The 27,309-nt window shown below is 36.5% G+C and overlaps 2 protein-coding genes across 2 annotated transcripts in view; both read right to left on the bottom strand.

Annotated features, from left to right (window-relative positions):
• Nucleotides 1-562: 562 nt before the first annotated feature.
• Nucleotides 563-11,385, bottom strand: LOC141335748 (transmembrane protein 272-like). Its single transcript, XM_073841294.1, has 5 exons — nucleotides 11,254-11,385; nucleotides 2,501-2,584; nucleotides 2,332-2,382; nucleotides 2,037-2,243; nucleotides 563-1,340 (listed from the first exon to the last, which is right to left on the bottom strand). The coding sequence occupies exons 2-5, from the start codon at nucleotides 2,562-2,564 to the stop codon at nucleotides 1,144-1,146; spliced, it is 519 nt and encodes a 172-aa protein (XP_073697395.1). The 5' UTR covers nucleotides 2,565-2,584; nucleotides 11,254-11,385; the 3' UTR covers nucleotides 563-1,143.
• Nucleotides 11,386-11,990: 605 nt separating this feature from the next.
• Nucleotides 11,991-27,309, bottom strand: part of taf6 (TAF6 RNA polymerase II, TATA box binding protein (TBP)-associated factor) — a 28,187-nt gene continuing 12,868 nt past the window's right edge. The window contains exons 7-10 of the mRNA XM_073840748.1: nucleotides 24,470-24,595; nucleotides 14,781-14,954; nucleotides 14,464-14,655; nucleotides 11,991-13,068 (exon numbers count right to left, since the gene is read on the bottom strand). Coding sequence (XP_073696849.1) covers nucleotides 12,778-13,068; nucleotides 14,464-14,655; nucleotides 14,781-14,954; nucleotides 24,470-24,595 — 783 coding nt within the window. The 3' untranslated portion in view covers nucleotides 11,991-12,777. The remainder of the gene's footprint in view (nucleotides 13,069-14,463; nucleotides 14,656-14,780; nucleotides 14,955-24,469; nucleotides 24,596-27,309) is intronic.

Raw genomic sequence — 27,309 nt, forward strand, 5'->3', positions numbered from 1 at the left:
TGATTAAGAAAGAAACAAAAGAGCACTTTTATTTATAGCACTTTTAAATAAGTCAACTATAGCCTTCACTTTGCAATTACAGGTGTAATTTTTCCTGTTGCACACACACGCACGCACACACACACACACACACACACACACACATTATATATATGTATGTAAATATTCTTTATTTTTTATTTAACCTGTTAATGTCATACTTAAAGTTTTTAATCAATATTTTATTATTATTATTACCGCAAAGCCTTTGTTGCATAATATTAACATAAAAACATAATAAATTAATAATTAATAAATTACTTACGCATTTACTCAACAAGGCTAATATACACTTTATTTTGTATTTACAAGAATAATTTTGTGGACCCTGTATACTAATTTATAATAGCTAAAATATCTTTTCTTTTTCTTTTTTTTATCTTTTCAATAAAAAAATTAAACACCCCAGAATGAAGTTTTCTTAGTACTGGTGTCCTGCTCTTCCTACTGGGGTTTATTCTAAGATTAAACAGTGACTGACTGTATTTTATCCTGCCTTTTACCAAATAAATAGACGGAATACTGAGTTTTGCAATTATTTAATTAAGTGAGAAAATACATGAAACCAACACACCTATGAAGGAAACCAGTTGGCAGTTGAGATAATGGTCAATTACACAGTTTAGCATCAATTTACAAAAAAATATATTGGGGCGCAAAATACAACAATTGACTAATCATGATGAAGTACTTCAGAGAACAGTGTAATAATTACCAATACATAAATTAACCGAACGATGGGTAACATGATTTTTTTTATATCAATTTATTAATCTCTCTCTCTTTTTTTTGTCTTTATGCATTGAACAATATTTTTTTAAGGCAAAATCTGATGCTATTATAAAGACACTAAACTAGTCCAGTTAATAAACTTGCATCTCCTAAAGTCTCTGGTGCTCAACAATACAGATACATTTACATGCAGGAATTTATAATTACTTAACAGTGTAATGCCACTCATCAATAATGCAAATGCTCTTAACTGACCTAGTGAGTGGCGCTACATCAAATAAGGGAAACAGAAGAATAAGCAGGCCTGAAACTGCTAAAGTGCACAACAGTGTTATAATTAGTAATATCAGTGTTGGCTGCTGGCCTTGTCAATCATATGTCATCTACATTTCCACTCCTTCCACACAAACACAGGCAGAATAACATACAGCAACCCCCTAGGAAGGTAATGCCCAGCAATATATAAACCAATGTGGTGGTCCAGAAAGCAAAAAGGTACAATGTCTTATTGCAATAATCGGTCCCAGTGTTGTAATTAGGCTGATAAATAGAGTAGATCCAAACATTACCTGTAGGAGAGAGAGGGGTGAAGAGGGCGTTATAAAGCACTTTACAGAGAAAATAATTTATTGAAAAACTTATACTGGAAATGAATAGTGCTGTACTTTAAACTATTTAAACTGTTTAATGAAGACCAGTCAAATCACTGACCAAGAAAGCGCTTTATAGTACATAAGGGTGGTTGTCACGTTGAGACTGCATGACTGCATAACTAGTCTACCTAACTGATTCCTGAGCAAATTAATCATAAGTGACCAATATGCCTGTGAGCAGGATATTCCTAAAATGGCAATGCTTGAAGTGAGCGTGAAGTAATACAGTATATGGTATATTTAAAACTATCTGTCACAAACTAAATTATTGCGTATGATTCAAATATTCAATGTGATAAACAAACCAAATAAATTTAATACTAACTGTAGTACAAACATTAGTATGATATCCAAAACCAGTGCCATACCTTCAAATTAAGAAATTTGTTTATATGTAAGCAAAGTTTAATTTAATTGAAAAAATTTAAAACTTAACTTAACTTGACATAAAAACATAATAATAATAACCGAGCTGTTCTTTATTGCAATTTAGCCCATGCATTACGTGCCAATTTCATTTTTATTTTTGTGGACCCTGTACACAAATTCAAACCAAACTGTAATAACTAAATAATAAGAACTTAAATTAAGTTCATAAAACACGTATCTTACCAGCGATGAACCAGCAGAAGAGGAAGAGTGACACCAGTGAATTCCAGGCGGTGCAGAGACTGCTCAAAGGAGACTGAGTACCATCCTCTGGCTCCTGAGAGCATGGCAGGCAAGACAACAGACCCAGCACCAGCGCAAACACACCTGACACTAGCAGATAGATGGGGATATAGGGCTGCTTTGGACAGTCATGCAGATATATTGCACCTGTGATAAAGAAGGGAGGCGATAGACTTGTTTACATCTCCAAAATTAACTTTGGTTTATAAAGACATGTTAAAATAAACCCACGTACCAATTGATACCTGTGCAATGGGCAGGACGGTCACAATGAGTTTGGAGATTACTGTGAAACATTGGTTAGAGACAATTAAAGCAGTTTTTATTGTATTTTTGTCATAATTTAATGAATCGTCACATCAACATATTACACAGACACAGAACAACAAAGTAACTGTGAATACTTAGAACAGGTGTGCTGAGTTTGGGCGGTCTGCGAATATTCTGTAATAAACTTCTGTCCTCCATTCTCTTTACTTCACTTTGACCTGACAAAAATAAGAAAGAAAAAATAACAACAGTAAGTTTTTTTTTTTTTTTATCTTGCAGGGGAAACTGTGGCTAGATGACAAGAGCTACATCAAGTAAAATCTTCAAAAAATATACATTTTCAAAAATTCTTAAATTCTGATTTTGCTGACAACTTCCTTCCTAGGCAATAGTGAAGGAAATGTTCATTAACCTTTTGAGGGAAATTTATAAATTAATAAATAAAGACAGAGATTAGAGCAGGGGTGTCCAAACTCGGTCATGGAGGGCTGGTGTCCTGTAGAGTTTAGCTCCAACACCAGTTAGACACAACTGAACCAGCTCTTACTAGGCATACTAGAAACTTCCCGACAGGTATGAGACAACTTGGAGCTAAACTCTACAGGACACCGGCCCTCCAGGACAACATTTGGGCACCCCTGTCTTTTACAGTATGTTTCTAGGAGATGGTATGTATCTAGCTAAAGGTGTGTTAAATTTTGTTTAGATATTGATTATTCTTGTGACTTTTGTTCAGCAGAAAAATGATCTATTATCTAAGGTTTTCTGGGTGAATATGGAAAATTTCATTTGAAAGAAAACAAATATTATATTCAAGTTAAACAAAAATGATATATGTATTATTCCAAAGAAAATAATACTAATAATTTTACTTTTCTTGTGCAACATTTTATTATTTTGTGGGGGAAAAAACAGCATACATAAAAAGGAAAGGTCCAAATCCAAGTCACATTTGTACAGGCTTTACATTTTTATTTCAATGTAGCAATTAGCAGTTCATTTAATTTTATCTTTGAAAGAGATTTGTTACTTGACAGCATTAATAAAGTTTCTTAAGGGTCACGATCATTACCTGCATCTCATGCGCTCCATCAAGCCACTCACATAATAACTGTCACTACTCAAATTAATGCACGACTCTACATTATCTGAATAGCATGTGTGTAAGACTCTAATACAATTATAAAGTAATTATTTTACGACGAATAAATCTTTCAATGAGTAAACCTGGCTGTGTTTTTGATGAATGAATAAATAGTTTTTACACTCTGGCAGTTGTGTGTGTGTGTGTGTGTGTGTGTGTGTGTGTGTGTGTGTGTGTGTTTGTTTTGTGTAAGCCTACACATTTTTGTATACTTACATTTTGTTCTGGTTAAAAAAAGAAAATGAAAATAGAGGGCGGGGCTTGATTTTAGCGCACAGTTGGGTTTAAGAAGTTATATAGCATAACATTAATAAAAATTCCTAAAAAACAAAAACAAAAACAAAAAAAACAATGGTTGAACCTCTAAAAATACTTCCGGAACCACTGTGGGCGGGCACTAAGCACTGATCTATAATAGAGAACTGGATTGCTCATGACGTCATAAAAGTGAAGCCACCGCGCCGCCATATTAGTATTCCCTAGTATTCACATACATTCTATTGAATGAATAGGGAATTATACGATTTTATTGAGAAAACATCACATAACAAGTCAACGTTTTTATATCTGAAGTCTCACTGGACATTTTCACAATGCAAACGTCCTAAGCATGTAAACGGTTATTTGTTTACTGTTAGGAATTCCCTCTGCTTATTAAAAATGTACATTCATAGCCTACAGTCACGTACATCAGATAAACAAACATCGTACGATCTTAGTACAGTTATTCACGGTTTAAGTCATTTTGTTTATATTCGTACAGTAGACTAACTGCATGTTTCAACAATAATTATCAGTATTCATTTCGAAGCAGGTAATGATTTGTTCGTTAAATTAATAATTAATTCAACATACACAGTATTTTACTCAGATGGAAACGGTAACGTTAATGTTAGTAAATCATAACAGAATTTGCTGATCTGAAGAGTCTGAAATAGATGTTGCTCAATCATGCAAATTAAAAATATACACATCATAACTCGGAGAATATACCGCTGACTACATATGGTACGGACTTAAAGACATGAAGCTTTATTTCAAAGATTTGAATTTCAATACAACGAGCAATATAGTAACAGAGACTTGTATTGTATTATTTACTGTATAATCGAATCAATTTCAGATACGAATACCAGGTATATGGTTATGTTTATTATTTCCTGCATAATTAGGTACATAAAGAAATATATTTTGTGATGGATCAGTTACCTGTTTCTGCAAGTGCGCAGCTGACACGTCCATCTAAACGATTTCAATATATCACTTATCCAGCCCGAAAAGACCATAAACTTTCCAGAAAACATCTTAAGTAAAAATTAATTTACATACACATATCCTAAAAAATAATCCTGTGTGAAAGATGCGCTTCAAATCGGGTGATTTTAGGTCAGCAATTTACATGTGACTCAATGGCGCTCTCTGCAGGTAGGTAATAGACCTTTTTCACAGAAACCGGAAATACGCAATCGCAGGGTATGCAGACTTCCTGTGTAATGTCAACACAGCAGAAAGCCGGGTAATTTAAAATTAAAATGGAGAGAGTCTACACAACTTCCCTCGCTGGTTTGCCAAAGATAACTTTTGCCGACCTGATAAGAGTCGTGGAGGAAACCCCGTCACAAAGAGGTACAAATTGGATAAAGGACATACATTTTTCCACTAAGAGTTTATCCGGGACGTTCTAAAACGCTTAACGTGGCTTAACGTACGTAAAAAACGACCAGGAAACCCCAAATTTCTGTCATACCTTACTTGTAACAAACACTAACTACTATCAAAAGAACGAGCCCTTATTCCACAGATAAAGTGCATAATATCACATTAAGCGTTTTCTCCCCCATAGAAGCCCATTGTAAGGAAACTGCTTAACGTGGTTTAACTTACCTTAACAGCGACCAGGGAAGACCAAACTTCTGTTAAATTTCACTTATAATAAACACTTTCTGCTCTCAAAAGAACGAGCTCTCATTCAGCATATAAAGTGATCGCCCCCCCATAGACAGTGGCGCCGCTCACAATTTTGGGCCCTATGACAAAATATGAGGTTGGGCCCCCCCACCACACCAAAGCAGATCTCTGGGGGCTCCTAAAGGGCGTGGGCCCTTAGAATTGTCCTAACTTTCCCCCCCTTAGCGGCGCCCCTGCCCATAGAAGTCCATTATACAAAAAAAAAGCTTAACGTGGCTTAAAATTTTACTTATAATAAACACTTTCTGCTGTCAAAAGAATGAGCTCTTATTCAGCATATAAAGTGAATAATATCACGCTGTTCTCCCTATAGAACTCCATTAAGGAAAAAGCTTAACATGGTTTGTTATAATGGACTTCTATGGGGGGCGATCACTTTATATGCTGAATAAGAGCTCGTTCTTTTGACAGCAGCAACTATTTATTATAAGTAAAATTTAACATAAGTTTGCTCTTTCCTGGTCTCTGTTGAGGTACGTAAACCACGTTAAGCTGTTTCCTTATAATGGGCTTCTATGGGGGAGAAAACGCTTAACGTGATTTTATTCACTTTATCTGTGGAATAAGGGCTCGTTCTTTTGATAGTAGTTAGTGTTTGTTCCAAGTAAGGTTTGACAGAAACTTTAAGCGTTTTAGAACGCCCCGTGTATCCATAACTTTCAAGGTAAGTAACGTAGCTAACGTTAGAGAGCAATCAGGCTAACAAATTACTAGTGTGTCCACTTAGACCGAGGACTAGGGTTATAAGGTTATGTATGGATAGTATAGAGGACATGTACAACTTTATTAAAGCAATATAACAGTCGTGGTCTTGATGTTACAAACAATCTTGCTCGATGTTTGCGCCATCTTTCTTGTTTAACTGGTTACCGGCATAGACATAATAGAGATAGACGCCACATTGGCAGCTGGAAACGAGAAATGCGGCCGCCATCTTGGACCGGGCATACTCTGGAATTCATTACATTGCGTAGCAGCAGCAGAAGTGAGAGAACATGCCTGAAGGATAGGTGTGTGCAGAGCCGGCCCTCCCTATAGGCGAACTAAGCGGCTGCTTAGGGCCCCGCCGCCACTAGGGGGCCCCCACTAGTGATCCAAGTCATTACGTTGCAAAGCGCGTGGCTGTCACTAACCAAGTTTCCATCCAGTTTTCGAACTTTTTTGTTAATCGACAAAGAGAATATGCGTAAAATAAACCTGCGAAATTTGCTGTCCAACCGGCCTTTTACCGATAAAATGGTGTGCATAATGACCTCATCCCTAAAAAAAAAAAGAAACCGTGACATAAGATTTGGTGTATCGCAAAAAAAAAAAAAAAAAAAAAAAAAAAAAAAAAATTGCCCTTGAGCTGTTTCCATACATAATTTCGCCTATATTGCGTAAATTATATAGGCTAGTAGCCTGTTCTTTATCCATTTGAAACAAAACCTAATACTAAATGTAAGTGTCAAGAGGTATTTTTTTTTTTTTACTTTGTTAGACTATTTACTTGATCATCAACAATAATCATAAAAAGGAGCAGTTGTATTTCTATCATTTTTTCTGATTAACTTTTAAATAGGAATGTTAATTTCGATTATTTCTCCTGACAACCGACGGTCATTTTTAACCGTTAACCGACAAGGTTATGTTAAAGTACAATTAAATGAAATTTTAATTAATACGCGGCTGTGACCCATAAAAAATACCTAAATTTGTTTTCCATGGATTAATTTTATACATGCAAAAAGCAGCATAAACAACAGAATGTGAGGATTCACATGGTCACGCACCTGCAGCGATTCTGCAAATGGAGGAAAACATTATAAAAGCTATATAAAAGAAACAAATAGATATGCAAAATATATTTTTCTAAATAAATAATGAATTAACAAAACGAAAAAAAACGTGAAACAATTAGTAGCCTATATCAACCTATGCAGAATTTAGTTTCTTTTTTCTGATGCGCTTTTGAGAAAGCGGCATCCTTTTTGTTTTCTTTTTTACAAAAGCAGACTGTTTGTTTTTAATGTGAATGTGCATAAATAAAATAAATATTTAGAATAGTTTGGAATAATGTCTTACTACTCTTATATGACCACAAACGAAGGAGTAGGCTATTGTAAGTTTCTTCCACTTTTATAAGGGGGAAAAAAATCAAGTGAGCGTGCTGGCGCCTCCTGCGCGCAGTTAAGCATTACGGTGTGTTCACACGGGGCGCAAGCGTCAACGCTTAACGGAAGGCGTGGCTGACGTTTATGGTCATAGCAGCGTCAGCCAATAAAATGCTGCTCTTGAACAAGATGAACGTGATTGGCTGCCGCCTGGCCACTGTATTTGCATAGAGCGATCTGATTGGCTGACGCGGCGCTTCACTGGCGTTGCTCGCGGCAGAAGTTGAAAATTTCTCAACTTCTGTCGCGAGCAACGCGAGTGAAGCGCCGCCGACGGATCCACAATTCCTTTCGGCAAAGCTTGACGTCACCCATTCAAAGTCAATGGGAAGCGTTGACGCTTGCGCCCCGTGTGAACACACTATGAGGCTACTAACTGGATCGACAACGCGGCTTCATTGTCAAAATAAAATACAGTCAAACATATTGAAAAACATGCTGTTTTATTTCCTCTCATTTTAGGACAAATCATTTAAATTTAATGGAACGATACTCATAACACAAGAACAAAAATATAAGAAGCTACTAACAAGCCAAAACGAGTTAATTTAAAATGTTGTACTTATCATTCCAATATCCACATAAAACAAGATTTTCAGAACAAAATGAATACATTTTAACTTGCAACGTAGCCTACTAAAGGAACATTAAATTAAGATATGTATGTTTGAGAGGTAACTTGTCAGTTTAATCAAATGAATATGATTTATGCGTTTTTTGAACTGGAAAACGGTGCTTTAACATTAGCAACACGAACAGGGACGCTGCCTCACATTTATTTGCCTCTCTACAAAAAGTGCTTCCAAACAGATTTTTGTGACATTTGAAGTATGGATTAAGAATTAATGTTCTAAAGTTAAACGAAAAAAGATTGTTTTGACACATAAGAAATTTAATCGACAAGGCATTTCCATCAGCTATGTCGAAAGCGCAAATTCCGAAGCTTTACATGTTTTTTTGTTTTTTTTTTGTTTTGTTTTTTTTTCCCACAAAAAAAATCTTTGGATGGAAACCTGGCTACTGGCAATACTCGATTTTTTTGCATGCTTTTGCAAGGCAGGGCCCCAAAATTATCCTGCTTAGGGCCCCCAGATGAACAGGGCCGGCCCTGGGTGTGTGTGTGTGTGTGTGTGTGTGTGTGTGTGAGAGCGAGAGAGAATGAAATACTCCAAGTAGACTCTAATGTAATATAGTGTTTCTTCAACTCATTAAAATACCTTTACCGTCACTATCTGTTTCTGCTTCTCTATCATATTTATAGTGTGTGATTTGCAAAATTCCTATCATAGCCTACACCTCATATGGTTATGGTTGCGCTTTTGTACAAAGTGACAAATACAAAACAATATAATACTTAAATTTAACAGGGAACAGATTGAGATGTCAGATTATAGCTAATAAGGAGAATAGCAAAAATGAACAACGTCAATTCAGTCAATAGCATAATGAAAACGAGGGAAAACAGCAATAATAAACAATGTCAATTCAAGCAAAATATTAGTTTTGTGACGTTTAACACCAAAACTTCGAAGCTTGTATCAAAAAAACGAAACATCTCACAGTGAAGCACTGTACCGGAGCTTAAGCCAAAACCACGTGACTGCTTCATATTCTGATACAAATAACGCGTTTCAAGTGTCATTTGCTTTTTGTTAAGAATAAATCATAATACGAATAAATATGTACATGTGTAGTTTTGTGCATGTTAATTTTGTAGTCATCCTTGCTTCTAATTAATAATAATATTAGTCAACTTAACTACATAAACCATGCTTATACTTTTAGAATTTTATAAAAAAAAGTTTATTTACAGATTAATTCAAGTAAAATGACATTTATTGTTTTTTATTTCTGACAGTTTTCGTAGCACAAATTGATGTATTTGATGAAACTGTCCAAAATCGCTTTGATATCTGGGACGCAAAGGCAACTTTTTCCACCTTTGACCACAAGATGTCATTAGTGTGCAACGTGTTGAAAAGCAGTTGAGGGGAAAGCCTCAGTGCTTCGAAAAGCTTCATTTTCCCATCACAACAAAATATAATAACAGCATGGTAAGACTACATTAAGGAGAATATCAGTAATGAACAACAATGTAAAATTAATAAACATCCAAATGAAAATAGAATAAAACTATGTTGTAAGTCTTTACCCTCTTAAAAGACCCAATACTATCACAGGAACGGTGATATTCATTATATTACTGTTAAGCTCACTATCAATATTAAAATATGCCAAACCATGTGTCATGTATCACTGCTATATTTATGACCTTTGCAGCAAAAAAAAACCCTGCGTGAAAATCAGTTCGGTATTCCGCGAGGTATGATTAATTAAATGCGTTGACAGCTCATTACACCTGCCAAACAGATTACACTGAGTGGAGCGGGTGACCGGTCCAAGATGGCGGCCCCACGTCTCGTCAGCGCCAGTAGGGAGTATCGGTCGATGGGGCGTCTACTCTCTATATATGTCTATGGTTACCGGCATACTGGGGCGGAAATAGGTTTACACAGCAATTGCGTATTTCCGGTGCAAAATACGGAAGTTGTGAGAAAGGTCTATAGTAAGATGGCGGATCGAACACTTCCGGTGGCTTCATTGCCTAACGGCAGTTTAGAACGCAATGAGCAATCCAGTCATTATATAGATCAGTGGCACTAAAACACTCTATTCCAAGGAGGAAGCTTGGAGGAAGTTTTAAGACTGACTGAGACATAAAAAATGTTATTTGATTTATTTATTTTTCCTGTGGATTAAGCTACATATGTGCTAGCAAAGTAAATGAGTCTCCTGATTTCATGCAGACTTTGAATTGTGTTTTAACCAGTAGCAAAATAATATTGTTGCAGTGATCTATCGGATAGCATTATTCATATTCCTGTATCATGGGATTATACTTCATAGTATAAAAGGTACTATATAATGGCACCACAACTATAAAAAAATCATCTCCACTTGACCTCGGAAAAACTACTAGCAAAATCACTCACATAGACACAACCGTATCCCACTACAGCACTCCGAGCGCCTGTTAGCAATAGTGTTTGTAAAGCAAAACAGAAAGCACCCGGGCAAGCTTATAAAATAAAGTCTTTCAGCCTTTGATCGAAGGAACAATGACAACAATATTTAATTAAAGATCACGAGTCAAAATTGAGCAGTAAGAGTACTGTGTAGCCTAAAACGAACAAAGACCAAGTTAAAAACAAAGTTCTTCTTAGAGGAGATTTAAAACTCTCTCTCTTTTTTTTTTTTACCAGACCAACAATAAGAAATAAGCACACGAACGAAGCACGAAACAAAACAAGTGTGTCTGGGCTGGTAAATTAGTTTAACATAGATCGCGAGTCTTACCATTAGCGTCATCTACAAACAGCGCGTGCTCCTGTTCTAATAAAGTTTAAAAATATAATGAACGCAGAAACGGCGGCTTAATCTCGAGCAGGAATAAAATTTTACGTGTTTTCGAACACTGTACTGAGTTTAAGACAAATTCACACAATTTATGTACTTTCTCGCAGCCGAGACAAGAGCCCAAAGTTTAATATGGCTGAAAACAGCGGACGGAACAGCAGCATTCAACTAAATTGAGAGAAATACTTAATCTAGGCCTACTTACCAAATCTAGAAAACTTCCCAAGCACTAGTTGTTATTATCATACAGAGAGACTGGAGTAACATACGGAAACTGTGGGCTACCGTGTATAGGCAGCAGTCATTGGGGAGGGATCGTCCAGTTTGCATTTTTTTTGACAAGCACAAGTTAACCCAGACACGCATGGTCAGTATCATGTTGAGAAATGAACTTTCAACACAATATATGTAGTTTAAACGTTAAACATAAAATATGACTAAATCCGTACTACATATTACAAGCATTTGCATTATCAAATATTTAAGTTATATATCAATACAACTTGGCTATAATCAATAACATTACCATTCACTACTGTTGTTTCACTAGAACATCAAGCAAAAACTTGTATTTCAGTGACAATGCTATACGTTAGTTTCTGTTTCTCTTCTTTTTTATTATAATTTTGAATATCTACTTTACATTTACAACTCTAAAACAATTTATGAAATCGTTTTTCCTCACAACTTTAATGCTTCTTCAATTACCACTCAGCCCCGTTATTTTTTTTTTTTTACTGCTTTAGAGGACAGAGTAATAAATTTTTACTAGTTGCTAAATGAGTTCAGGCTACCACTGCAATTAACAAATACATGTTTTTCTTTCAAGAAAGAAAGAAAGCCAAAACATTTGACATCTAAAAACTGGTTTCTATAGCTCAACACGTGACATCTGAAAACTGGTTTCAACAGCTCATAGGGAAATGAAAAATGACAACCACATTTAAAAAAAAACATCTTTATTATAGAAGATAAAAAATGAACATGAAATAGTAAATCAGTTAAATTGTTCATTAAACCCTATAAATGCCCAGTTTTCAATCATAAAGCACACGTGTGCTTAATTATACAAACGTAAATTAGACAAGAGATGGACCCACTCTTTTTTGTGTTTTCCACTCACACAATCCATATCTATCTTTTCTTCTCCCATTATAAATACAACCATATCCTTACGTTCATTAATGAAGCATGGCTAGAGCTGTGAGGTCAAACACTGAACCCAGAAGACATGTGCAATCTTCACACACACACACACACACACACACACACACACACACACACACACACACACACACACACACACACACACACACACACACACACACACACACTTTTTAAAAAACACAATCAATTTTCGTCCTGTATTTTTCTGTGTATGGCTGTCACTGTTACAGCTTCTCTGTACTTGAAGCCACAATGGCAACTATGTATGTTTGTGTTTATGTATGTATTTATACACACAAACACACACACAGTATTCAAACATGTATTTGTGTGTACACATGATTGATTGTTTATGTTTTGACAAATATATATATATATATACTCTATGTACACAATGTCAATGTATGTGAGTGTGTTCTATGGTCCAAGTGTGCACAGCTATTTGCTCGCTTTCCTAATTCTAAACATGCATGTCAGTTTGTCTGAATGTGCTGTGTAAGCACTATTACGAGTCTCAAGCTACATTTATTGTTGTTCTGTATCCTGGTGATGCAAGTGTGTTTTAATGTGGCGATTGTGTGTTTGCAGCCGGTGATTCTGAACGTTCCAGCTTGACAGCTGACTCCATGCTGATAGGTGAGGTTGCGGATGGAAGGACACCTGAGCCCTTGTTCTCCAGCGAGGAAGAGGATGAAGGCAAAGACACCACAATGTATTTCTGAAGAGGGCGTGAGCCACTCACTGCACCTGTGTTTCCAGACTCCAGTTTGACGAGTGGCTGTAAAGATGTGGGGGTGCTGGGGACTGTACTTGTGACAGGAGATCCAGACTGGGAGGAGCTGAGAGTGATTACCTGAAAGAAAAGTTTGCCTTCAATTACAACAGATATATAGACCGCCACAATGCTGTTATTTTAGGTGGTTTCAGGGCATTGCTTTGCCATTTTTAAGGTCTTCTGGGTTGTTGCTAGTAAGGTTGCTTAAAATGAATTTAACTGTCATGAAAAAACTCTGGTTAAAAACAAGCTTTCTATATTTTTCCTCTAATTCTTTAGGTAAAGTTGATTACATTGTTTTCTTTTGAGTCCTGACCATTTCTTTGTAATATCTGCTCAAACACAGGACTTTGAACCGGTTAAAGGAATGAAAACAAAAAACGGAAACTAACAAAATTTTCACAGGAACATGAACAAAAGCAAAACTAAGTTTAATCGTTCTGAAGAGAAAATGCATATTTAAAAATGTTAAATAACGGCGGTGGGCAATGTAATTAGGCAAGCCTAATGCAAGTAAAAATCTGTTGTTTTTACGATATTATGCATTAAATGTTAAAGAGCAGGTCATATGGGTTTTTGAAAAATATATTTTTTGCAGTTTGTATGGTAGCTATCCTTCAATGTAAATGAGTCTGTTCAATGAGTCTGCAAAGTTGTTAATTTAAAGAATTGCATGATAAATACAGATATTATCTCTAAAAAGAGTGGATTCAAAATCTCCTTAACGAGTTGTCATTTTCGAATCTTCTGCTTGTAACGATCCACGTCACTAGGTAACTTATTAACATAATCCCAGCCTGTTCGAGAAATACGACCACTCTAACCTGCCCACAAGCACTCCTGCTAGTTAGCGTGTTTAAGAATCAGTAGTTAAAATACATTTTTTCCAAGATACCACAGCAAAACAATTTGAACCTTTTATTTTGCTTGACCTTACCAAGGACTGCTTCTCTAATCTTAAAGAGTTTAATGCCTGGATTCGCTAAATGCAATGCTTTTCCATGAAAGATTAGTCCGTACCTACTTTATTTGGAACAACAAGCATCTCTGAACCACAACTTGTAAATACAATTGATACGTTATGTGTAGATCTTCAACTGAGTGCTCAAAATCACAAGTTTTTGTTCTAATATGTGATGTATACCTAGTGCAGCTTTAGGTTTCCAGGTAAACCACAAAATTACTGTTTTACAGAAACAGTTTTGATAATTGATAATTACTAATGTTGTGAACCCACTATTTCCTAAGAATGTGTAAGATTAATGTAGACTGACGTTGTACTAATTACTTTGTTTAATAATAAAGAATATAGTGTAGCACATAGACTTTAGAATCATTGTGAAATTGCTGTTGATTTTGCTGCACTTGCAGTTATAGCATTAATGCAGAGAGTAAAAGACTGGTGCGCCAGTGATACAATTGTTCTGCATTCTAATTAAAATACCATGACACAAACTCATTTAAAACTCTTACCTGCTGTGTGGAAGCAGCTCCTGCACTTGTGGCCATAACAATATATTTAGTTGCTGGGGGTGACGGCTGGGTGGGTGTTCCAGGGCGAGTGGACATAAGGGTGAGTGAACTGGGTACTTTAATAATGCTGGGTGTGCGTGAACCACTTGATGCTGACAGTCCACTCTGAGACACTGACAGAGTTGGGCGTGGCTGTAGAGAGAGGCACAGGGACAATTCAGGTTTGATTTGAACAAATGTTAAAGTATTTTTAGAAGAGAACTACTGGTTATAATTCAGATCAGCTTGACAAACGCTTGTTTTTCATATTTACTTACCTGTGTGATAGTGAGTGTGGTTCTGTTAACAGTTTGGGCCTGGAAGGCAGCCTGTGCACGGGCCTTCACCACATGTGAACAGAGCATGGTGCCCAGATAACCATAATCTGCCTTGTATTGATCCACTACATCTGGGAGCGGTCTAGTTTTAGCAACCACACTTGCACAGTGTTTCTAAACACAGAACGAGAAAGAGAAATGTGTTGTGAATAAATCAGGCACACAACCAACTAAGAAAAAAGTAGGAAAACCCTATTCAGTATTTTCCTTATTCAATACAACTATAGAACAATAATAACAATAATATTATACTCATTAGTATTAAAATATTTATTTAAATTATAAAAATGAAATAAAAAAAATATTACTATTGCAATGATAGTATTAAACTGTACACAGTTTTTTTCTTTTTTAAATTAATGTAGAATTTCAGATTATCACTCTTTTGTGTGTTAAACACATTCTGCTAAATATAGACAACTTCATTTTAATGAAAAATAGCAAATGAAAAAATATATCACAATCTATGACAAAAATACTAATTCAGCAGTTACACTAGAAAAATCATAATGCATAATAATTTTATAAATTCTAAACACTTAGCAGAGAACAAATAAAAGTTAATAAGTATAGAACTAAATCTGGTAAAATGTTTATTTTATTGCTCTTTGTATTGTTGTAAAATACATTTATATATAAATATATACTATAAAATTAAAAGACATTTCTTTTAAATGTACAGCACAGTAACGAAGGCAGCAACATATGATAGATAGGATAGAACAAGAAATACTATTAATATCATCTTTCATTGTGCAAAAGTATTATAATACGGAAGGCTCCAATACAGAGTGGCACAAAGCACTTATGAGCATCCCGTGCACAGAATGATGCGCTTAAAGCAACACAGAGTCACAGTGCACAGCGCTCCACATAGAAATATTCAAAGCACAAATGGAAAAGATATTGATGCGTAGTGTATTATATCTGAGCTTTTTCTTTTAACAGTTTTAAATCCTTTTGTGGGGCTTAACAATAACACAGAATAGTATACGCACAATATCGGATTTGGAATAGTCTTGTCTGACCAATAACCAAGGTACTGTAGTTTACATACAGTGTTTTGTTGTGGGTTTGTCAGATGGAATGTCAGAAACATATAATGTAAAAAGTTTACACAGTCCAATTAAGGCTAATTCAAAAATGGAAAAGGAAAAGTGGCATGTCATATTTTGGCAGGAGATTCATTTTAACAGTGCAGAAACAAAACAACACAACACACACAACAACAACAACTAGGGTTTTATTCATCTTATAAGAAAGGGAGAAGAAGAGGGGAAGCAATGAAGAGACTGGATTGCTCGAATACAGCCTAAACTTGATTCCTCTAATGGATTAAAGAGGTTAACACATATAGCCAGGATAACTAAAAAATGTCTCTGGTTACTGTCTTAACCTCAGTTCCCTAAGAGCAGGAACGAGGAACTTCTCCCCTTCATTGAAATACTGAAACCTTATAGGATAATGGCAGTTTAATAAACTGGCCAAATGCGGCAAGAGCGACAATTGCCTCAGAATCTAAGACTGAACACTGTAGTACTAATTGAGCAGCAAGCACAATGACCTTCACAATGTCTTGTCCCCACTGTAAGGGAATTGAGGTTACGACAGTAACTGTTAGAGGTCAACCGAGGTATCGTTTTTGCCGATTAATCTGCACCAATAGTTGATTGGTGGAACTATCGGTTATCGGCAAAGATTTATGCCGATAGTTTTTCCAGTTTGGGTCCGTTGCTAGAGCGGCTGAGAAGGTCCTCATTATATAGCAACATCCCTATAGTCTGTTATACAGTACGAGAGCGGCCTCTAGTGGCGGAAATCACTGACAGCATATGCAGTTTATTTAGACATGTGACACGGTCTCTGCACTAGGGGTGTGCAAAGCAGCCGGTATTTGTATCTGTATTTGTATTTGTTGGGGGGGGGGGGGGAAGTATTTGTATTTGTATTCGAGTAAAATTCAAAATAGGTGTAAAATCCTGTTTATTTTGTGCGTTACACTTATAATTTACGTTATAGTGTAAGTATTCTTTAATTATATCCATTATAATAATTATGTATATGCAATATTGGTTGATGTTTTTGAACATGTAACAAGGAACGCCATTGAAAAGAAAATAACTTAACAGCCATTGCCTCATCCATGGTTAAACCAACAACTAATAAAATACCATTGTGAACATTATGAACCCCACCACCACCCATCCTTGTTGGAGGACGCTGAACAGACAGAATAAAAACAAACAATACTTAAAATAACTGTTCTACTTCTGAATTAACTTCTTTCCCGTGGCGTCTGCCGTTGCTAAGCAACCATGACCTGATCTCTCAATGAAGACTCGGAAGCTTCAGCAAAGCATAAATGGATTTCCAGCATTAAAAATTGCTTGCAGTAGCTCTGCTATTAAATTTATTTAAAAATGGTTATTCCTGTACAGATATGATAAGCTGTTCCTCCAACTTGGCTGTTTTTCAATGTTATTAAGGGGAAGGGTGAAGCTGATTGGTTGGTTCTGGTCACATGAGCTGCGCTGCGCTTGTGGCATTCTGAAAAGTTGAGATGTATTTATCTGGATGCGGCGCGGACGCGCCTGGAAAAAACGAGCGCGTAGCACCGTGTCCGCGTCACTTCCATTATGAGCGCGAATACCGCGCGTCTACATGTGAAACAACGAACTTGAGCGCGCATGTGAACGGCCCCTAATGGAATAATCTCCCGATCAAACTCTGCTTCCCAAAAGCTATAGACTGCCTCCGGAACCCAGTTAAGGTACAAAAATCTATTCAACAAAAATAGTGATGCAGTGAAGTCTTTTTTCACCCAGCCGAGTCTTCTCTGTTGCTGTGTGTAGCAGCCTGTGTCAGTCACCTCTTTTAACCCCACCCCCCGACTCCTGAATGTCACTCACTCACGCGGGCATGCACTGACTGCAGTCTCATGAGGAAACGCAGCTTTTTGATATAAAGTTTTTCTTGTTCCCGAATACAAATATTTTTTAAAGTATTTGTTCGAAATAAGTATTCGTAAAAAACACGCTATATGCATATTTTCATATCATTAAGTGATTAATTTGTTGACTAGATGCTGCATTAGTGGAGAAACGACAGCAGCATTATTTTGCCCATTTGGTGATCAAATAAACTCTTGTAGATCGCCTCTTGAATTGAACGCGAGGCGTCCGGTGTGTGTGATGCCAAATAGCTGCGAGTTCTTCTAGATACAGAGCTGCACTTTTGCCCGGTGTGTGACTAACATATTTTGATTAGATAATCACAAATATTCTAAAATAGAAGCAGTTAAATTGTAAAAGTATTGTTCTTTGTTAGAGTATTAATTTCTTAAAAAAAAAAAAAAATTTGCTTTTGTTAACAATAATGAACTATGAACTATGATCAATATATAATTAATATTAATATTTTTATTCTTTTACAAAATATGGTTCAGTAGGCTATTTTTTATTTAAATAGCAGAGCACTATTTTCTATTCAGTAGCCACTTTAAAAACTATTGGTCGATTAATCGGTATCGGCCAGTGTGGCCTGGCCTAGCTATTGGCATCGGAAAAATCCAATATCGGTTGACCTCTAGTAACGGGAGACGTTCCCAATTTAATGTTTCACTCACATTGCGAAGCATTCTCTGTGGGAACAGTATACAATCCCGCCGTGAGCACAGCCTGCAGCGTCAACAGCTATATGTGGTAACAAACTGTGCCCCAATTGGATGCATAACAATAAACTAGAAGTATAAGTGAGGTTAGTGACTCACTGAAAGCACTTGAGATACCAGGGATAGGATAGCGCATCCAACTTGTAAAACCTGTCGAAAGTATTCTGCGAGGACCAGCCAGCTGTAAAGCACATATTCTGAATAGATGAGGCAACAGAACTTTGTTGTATGGGCTCAGATGTTAAGAGGGCATTCCTGTCCTTGGTTCACTTAAGACGGCACAATAGTGTCCACTATCTAGTGAGAAAGCCTCTGCTTAGAGTTGTCATCCTAAAGGTACACTTGTGAAGTGCTCTTTTGATGGGTCTCAGGTCCAAAGTCGGAGGGAGTCCCCCATCTCTGTAACAGCTTTCCACAAGTCTAGGAACTGAAATAGGCGCCGGAGCTCTCCGGTTGCTATTGCTGGCAGCAAAGTTCGTAGACTGGCACCCTGCCCCAGTAAGGCTAAACGTGATGGTGGGGAAACAGCTTGTGTTAGACAACACTGGGCAGCCATAATAGGCACAGACAGCAGCTCTGCACCAATCTGGGGAAGAGTAAGTAACGGCATATCGATCTGATGAGAAGGAAACAGCTTGTTTTCTTAGGACGTTTGGGTCTTTACTGCAGAAACAGAAACATGAACACTGCATTTGTTGCCTGCAGGAACATACAGTATGTCACAAAAGTGAGTACACCCCTCACATTTCAGCAACCATTTTAGTATATCTTCTCAAGGGACAATATTATAGAAATGAAACTTGGATATATTTTAAAGAATAAATGTGCAGCTTGTTAAGCAGTATAGATTTGTCCCCTGAAAATTACTCAACATACAGCCATTTTTGTCAAAATAGCTGGCAACAAAAGTGTCAAAAAGTGTTTAGTAGACACTAAATGAACTTGTCCAAAGTATCAATATATTGTGTTAGCACTATTGTTATCTGGCACTGCCTTAATCATCCTGGGCATGGAATTGACCATAGCTGCACAGGTTGTTGCTGGGATCCTCTTCCACTCCTCATGGAGCTGTTGGACGTTAGACACATGGTGCTTCTCCACCTTACGCTTGAGGATGCCCCACAGGTGCTTAATTCCTCAGCAAGGCAGTTGTCATCTTGGTGGTGTGTTTAGGATCGTTATCATGTTGGAAAACTGCTGCTCGGCCTAGTTTCTGAAGGAAAGGCATCATGTTCTGTTTCAGAAGGTACAGTACATAATGGAATCCACGTTTCTCTCAATGGACTGCAGCGGCATGACAATTTTCTTGGTACTCCTCACCAGGGCATCACCACACATGCTGTACACCATCTGAGCCAAACAAGTTTATCTTATAGTCTTATCAGACCATAGAACATGGTTCCAGTAATTCATGCTCTTGGACAAGATGTCTTCAGCAAACTGTTTGCGGGCTTTCTTGTGAGTCAGCTTCAGATGAGGCTTCCTTCTGGGATGACACCTATGCAAACCAACTTGTTACAGTGTGCGGCGAATGATCTGAGCACTGACAAGCTGACCTTCTACATCTGCAACCTTTAAAGCAATGCTGGCAGCACTCATGCGTCAGTTTTTGAAGCCAGGTTCTGTACCTGATGCACAGAACAAGTGCTCAACTTCGTTGATCGATCCTTGCAAGGCCTGTTTCGAATGGAACCCATCTTGGAAAACCTCTGTACAACCCTGACCACTGTAGTGTAACTCGGTTTCAGGGTGTTACTGAACCTCTTATAGCCTTGGCCATCTTTGTAGAGAGCAACAATTCTAATTCTCAAATCCTCAGAGAGTTCTTTGCCATGATATGCCATGTTAAACATCCAGTGGTCAGTATGAGAGAATTGTACTTAAAGCACCTAATTTTAACTGCTCTAATACAAGATACACAACTTTGTATGGTCCTGTCAAACAGACAAAAATGTAAACATGATAAACAGGACATGTGGCTTTGCATGGTTAAACAACATACTGTTGTTATCACTTAGAGTGTATACTAAGCCGGCTATTTTGACAATAATGGCTGTATGTTGAGTTATTTTCAGAGGACAGTAAATCTGCTATACAAGCTGCACATTGACTACTATAAAAAAAAAAAAAAAAAATTATATATATATAGTTTCATTTTCAGTATTGTCCCTTGAGAAGATATACTAAAATGGTTGCTGAAATGTGAGGGGTGTACTCACTTTTGTGAAATACTGTAGCAGCTGGGGGTGGTCCACTGTCACCACGGGGGCTCCTCCTCTGTCCATGGCGCCTTTTCCCGGGTCTCGTCCACTGCTTGTGGCAAATCTCCACGGCTTAGAAGGCAGACTGAGAAGCGTGGTTGAGAAAAAGGGTACGGGGTGTGGTGACGCCTCAATGGGGGACATGCGCACATAACCGTGGGCCTCTACCCTGTCCTTGTGGGAGAACATTGGCCTGTGTATAAGAATGGACCCACATCAACTGGGGTGCAGACCACAACTTCACCACCTGATTGTGGACATCCAGGAAGAAATGATCCCTCCTCCGAGCATCCTGACAGCGGCTTGACTGGAAATACCAGAAATCAAGGTCATTCCCAGTAGGTTCTTCTGGAGGTCCATGGGGACCTCAGTGTCAGGCTATCCTGTTCCAACTCCCCCCAGTACTTTTCCGATGTGGAGACAGACATAGAAGACTTTGTCATCCCCAGGGCCAAACGATATGATGCTATTTTTTTGTAAATGCCTTCTGTAAATGCAGCCTTCGGATGTGGTGAAGAAGCGTCTTGTCTTCTGGAGTGTATTCAATGATGTCAGGAAGAAGAAGAAGATTCTGAGGCAATTGTCGCTCTCACTGCATTTTATAATGCTCCTTGGGCTTGTCAGTATTTGCATGAGATTTGCATAGATTAGCAACAACTGCAACTACATTTTTAGAACCACTGGACTGGACTGTACAATTCTACTACTTGTGAACTGTATATGGTACACAAGACTGCTGTATACAGTGGCACTGACTGTATTCACAAAACAGCACAGCCTCAAATGCCTTAATGCTTGTATTAAGCAGCACAGTCGTAAGTAAATTCATTACTCATTAAGTGCCAGTCTTGAACTAGAAGATCCAGACCCTGACAGATAAACAAAGTATATCAGTTGGCCTTTATATTAAACTGCTCATAGTAAGCTAACATTTCATTTTGGGCCTCATGAAGTCCATTTTATTCATTCCCTAAATTCTATATTTTCTGTATTATTTATTAGCAGGGCTTGACATTTACATTTTTGCTCACCAGCCACTGTGGCTACTGGTTTTCCAAAGGTTCTGGCCACTTCATTTTCACTGGTCACAATTTTGTTGTTGGGAAATTATGTTTTATATGGATAAAGTTACATTAATTTTACATTAAATTTTTTTAATTTAGAATATATAAATTTCTTACTGTCTTAATTATTTAGATTTTTTAATAAGACATTTAATTAGACCATTAAGGCATGTCCCTAGATTTGATACAGCTAAACTGAATTTACTTTTTTTTTTTATGACCCACAAAAATCCTGCAATTTCGACCCACCAAAGTGGATAATGGAAGAGACCATGTTACAGGCCACTACTAAAATCAAACATAGATAAAAAACTGTGGTTTATCTCAAAGCTAGAGATGAAGTTCATGTGCATTGTCCTCAAATACTGAGACAGCAGACGCTGAAAACACTGTTGAGCGTTTGTGCTTGAGTTTGTGTAGCAGACAAAACTATGCCAATCATTCACAAAAAGACACACATAACATTTAAATAGCGACCTGCACTGACTGGCTGTTGTGTTTATTTCTAATGTGTGGTACGCTGCTACATTATACAGAGTAAAAATGTCCAGAGTTTATCATTGTTAGCAACATAAATTTTATCCCTCTAGCTATGATATTGTTTATTGTCCGGCTCATCTGACACAATTAACATTCAAGACCAGAGCTGGGTATTAACTGATTAGATGTAACCTGGATTACATATTCAGATTACAAAAATTAAGTGCGTGTAATTATATTAAATAAAATTTTAAAACACTCGCAATCAGAATACAGTTACTTTTTTATTGATTACATCAGGAGTGTCCAAATATTTTTTAAAGGGGGCCAGACTCAATGTTGTGGACAAGCCTGGGGGCCGGATGCATATACAGATAGACAACCTCATTAAAATGTACAATTTTAATAACTACAATATGGTATTTAGTCTATAAACACATTTTTATTATAAATAAGAATGCACAAAACTACTAACAAAAATGTCTGTAATTTGACCTATATTTCATTACTCCCTTAACACATTCCATTAAAGGCCTACATGTTTAAATTAAAAATATTATAAAATTCAATATGAATAGCCTACATTTCTACCACAATACCACAGTTACAGTTAGTGTTACTACAGTAAATCCACTATTGTGATTTGTGGATTAAATGATATTCTAAATGGATTGTTGTCACAGTGTTTCTTCTGTTTTTCACATCAGTATTGTTAAGAATTTTAGCACTGTTTCATCTGGCTTTAAACTAGTTTAAATCGCAAAGATATTTGTGCTTTGTATTGGCTCTAAAAATGCCTCTAGACGAAAACTCTATTAAAAGGGTTGATTGTGGCATGAAATTTAAATCTGCTGATGTTGCAGCATTTTACAGCGTTATGCATTATAAGTTTATGAGTGCACTGGCCAATAAGAGCTGAGTTTCTCAAAGGCATGCTAAGCTAAGTTGATCTAAGAGACCATTGGTAGCAATAGTTCTATGATCTACTTAAGGTTATGATGATTTTAAGAAGCGTAGCCCAGAGGCATTCAGTTTAGTCATCACTGAAACACCAGTTTTGTTCAGTGTGTGTTCACTGACTGAATTGCGCTCTCACAAATTCTCTGATCATAAACAACAAAGTAAAGATGTACGTATGAGATATAGGTGAGAAATGTATTCATCATACAGTGTAGACAGCTTCAGTGATTATAACAGGAGTTTTTTTTGAGAGTACCTAAAGTCGCTCTCGACTGAAGTCATCAGTGATAATGTTCTATGCCAACATAAATGTTCTTTGCTCACTTTCTGAATATAATTTATTTGCTTTTTGAATAACCGTGGTAATGTAAGCATTATAATTAGTAACTTGCATTTTTTTATTAAATTGTGATCACATCACATACAAATCCAGTCCTATTTAAATTATTTTTAGGGATGCACCGATCCGTATCGGCCGATCACTTGCGCGTTTTGTCAGTAAAGCCGGTTCTGTAATCAGCGGTAAATGCCATCAGGTGCGTGATTTCACGTTGAGCCGTACATACTACACACAGCCGTTGTTCACTGACGTGCTGCGCACATTCACACTGATAATGAACATTGATTTGCGCAGCTCGTCGGTAAACAACGGCTGTGTGTAGTATATACGGCTCAACGTGAAATCACGCACCTGATGGCATTTACCGCTGATTACCGAACCGCCTTTACTGACAAAACGCGCAAGCATGATCGGCCGATTCGTATCGGTGCATCCCTAATTATTTTATAACATCTATATGTGGTACTTGACTAGAAAGATATAATATGCTGAGTTAAATAATGAGTTAATAGATTACACTAACATAAGACTACTTTTAGCCTTACCCTAGAGTTGGTTTACCCTCTGCCTATAAAACTACGTTGATAATTAAATTATGGCAATAATATCGTGCATCTCACAAGCTGACGATAGAATGATATGACTAGAGAATATTGCCCAACACTAATTATGACACTTCTTGAAGTTTAGTACAAAGCTAAGAAATAATAGGTTAACAATTCAATGACATCAGGTGTAAGATTAAAAAATAGATATTAATAATTTGCTCCTACAACCTGTTAATTTGTGGCCACATTTCATTAATTTCTACTGCTTATCTGAATGACTGACTCATGTCGTTGTGAGGTACTTACCAGTAACAGACTCTGGACGTGATCAGCACCAATCTTATCAATGTTGGACACCACTGGCCCATCCATCACAGCTTTAATACGAGCACCCTCAACAGATAGCCGAGGGATGATCAATGTCTTTATTACCTAAATGGAAATTAAATCATTAAAGGTTTACTCTCAGTGAATGATCAGCGCACTGGAATGATGCAAAACTGTTAATGGAAAAGGCAATATGATACACACAGTGGCACTGACTATATTCACAAAACAGCACGGCCTTAAATGCCTTATTCAGTTGGCCTTAATGTCTAGGTCTCTGTGAACAAAAATTTAATGAAACTCTGTGTTTGCCTTACATGGAAAATATATCTATAGAAAATGTCTTTTAAATGAAAAACAAATATTTTTAGATTATGTAATCTGTATGAAACATGCACGTCCACTACATCACTGCACCTGAAAATATAGAAAACACTTATCAATTAATTATTATAACATTAAGGCAGTTTTCCTGCTGTTTTTTTTCTGATTCATTCATAATGATTACTTCTGCTGGTATGCTGTGTGGCTAGCTTTATGTGTGCGTTTGAATGCTGATAGGCTATAGACATTATATGGTTTACATTATTGTGCATTGTTCATATTCACTACCCTCTCGTTATGTTCGTGGATGAAAACATCCACTAAATTAAACTGCTGTAAAAATTTATTAGATAAATATTTTTTAATTTTTTTTTGCATAAATCTGTTAATAAACCTCAGTCCTGATCAAAACTACCAAATCTTTTGAAAAAATTCAGGATTTTGACTCTTTAATTGGCAAGTTCATAAATGATGTCACTGATTTTGGAAAAAACACACGCAAAATGACTTATTTTCAATATAAAAGGTAATTGTGGACTGGATTATTTTAACCTTTTTAACAGTCTTGGACATGTGAAAGATTAGTAAGAAGATTGGCTTTCATGCATTGTTAGTTTTGGCGCAGCATCAGATTTTCATTTTTTCTCCCTTATTTGTTGTTCGTGGCTGTTTTTGCCCCATTGACTTTGATACATCTGAGAAAATCAAAATAAGCACCTCAGCTCTCAGAACTATATGGTAAACAAAAACATAAATATACTTACTTTGTTTTTGTTTACTCCATGTAGTTCTGAGAGCTGAGGTGCTTATTTTGATTTTCTCAGATGTATCAAGGTGCACTCTCATACTCACAGACACTCACACACACTCTCATACACTCTCACACACTTTCACACACTCACACACACATACACACACGCACACTATAATATTCCGTTATACTCCATAGAACTCTATGTAAAAACTAAGCTTTTTTTTGCAAAGGCCTATCTAAAAGGTCAATGGGGCCAACTGATAATCAACAGTAAAATTTACTAATTTTACCTCTTCCCAGCAGGGAAAACCAAACAATCAAGAATTCATCATTATATGGTGTCATGGCTTTGCAATCAAAAAATGTGGTTATAATGGAAGTCAATGGGGCAAAAACAGCCACGAACAACAAATGAGGGAGAAAAAATGAAAACCTGATGCTGCGCCAAAACTAACTATGCATGAAAACCAATCTTCTTACTAATCTTTCACATGTCCAAGTTAAAAAGGTAAATCAGGACTGAGGTTGATTAAGAGATTTATGCAAAAAAATTTTTTTAAAAATATTTATCTGATAAATTTTTACAGCAGTTTAATTTAGTGGATGTTTTCATCCACGAACATAACGAGAGGGTAGTAAATTTGCCCAGAGCGTATGGTTAAGTTTTTGAAAAATTTCAAAGCATTTTCTTAAAATATGTGACAAAATAAGATTTCTCACAAAAAATCATTTAATTTGCTTTAACAGAGAAAAAGTTGTGGCCAAATTAAGACTCAACAGCACCCCTCAGTGGACGAAAACGTCCCCAACAACACATAAGGGTTAATATAAACATGTGATTTGTAGACTGCACAACAGAAAATTAAATGAATGAAAAACAGTAGTTTTTCTCAAAGCTTATAAAGTGAATGCCCAGAACAGCTCTAGAAATGAAGTTCACGTGCACTGTCCTCATATATTGAGACAGCAGACGCTGAAAACTCTGAGCAGCATGTGTGTTTGAGTTTGTGTAGCAGACAAAACTACACCACTCATTCACACAAAGAGAGAAAGAACATGCAGACATGCACTGACTAGCTGTTTATTTTGGCTGCGTGGTAGGCTGTGAGATTATTCCATACAGAGTAAAATTGTTCAGAGCTTATCCTTAATACCGACATAAATTTTATTGCACTCTCACGCGGCTCTAGTGCACTGATCAATTAACATCCAAGACTCAAAAAATTTAACTTTTTATTGATTAAATGATTACATATTATTCATATAATATCAATATTTTGTTCACAATTTATTGGCTCTTCTAAACATTTTAAATGTTTCTTTCTAAAATAGCCTACCGCTTATATACAGTCAGAAATTCTTGCAATTTTGTGGACATTCACACAAAGACCAGTCACTAGTCAGGTGGCTACACAGCATTTGACCACTGGATTTTCAAAAATCATTTCAGGTTTAAGAAGTGTTTCAACATTGTATTAACTACTGATGAAAACATTAATTCTTAGATTATTTGTGACCCTGGAGCACAAAACCAGTCTTAAGTCACATGGGTATATCTGTAGCAATAGCCAAAAATAAATTGTATGGGTCAAAATTTTAGTTTTAGTTTAATGCCAAAAATCATTAGGATATTAAGTAAAGATCATGTTTCATGAAGATGTTTTGTAAATTTCCTACTATAAATATATCAAAATAAATTTTTTTATTAGTAATATGAATTGCTAAAAACTTCATTTGGACA

This window comes from Garra rufa, chromosome 5, assembly GCF_049309525.1.
Source record: "Garra rufa chromosome 5, GarRuf1.0, whole genome shotgun sequence".
Lineage (NCBI taxonomy): Eukaryota > Metazoa > Chordata > Actinopteri > Cypriniformes > Cyprinidae > Garra > Garra rufa.

Excerpts from the sequence above, each read along its gene's own strand:
- LOC141335748 (XM_073841294.1), bottom strand. The coding sequence starts at position 2,564 with ATGGAGGACAGAAGTTTATTACAGAATATTCGCAGACCGCCCAAACTC. Across the intron at positions 2,383-2,500 it reads ACTCAGCACACCTGTTCTAA|TAATCTCCAAACTCATTGTG; the intron begins GTATTCACAGTT and ends AATGTTTCACAG. Across the intron at positions 2,244-2,331 it reads CATTGCACAGGTATCAATTG|GTGCAATATATCTGCATGAC; the intron begins GTACGTGGGTTT and ends TCTTTATCACAG.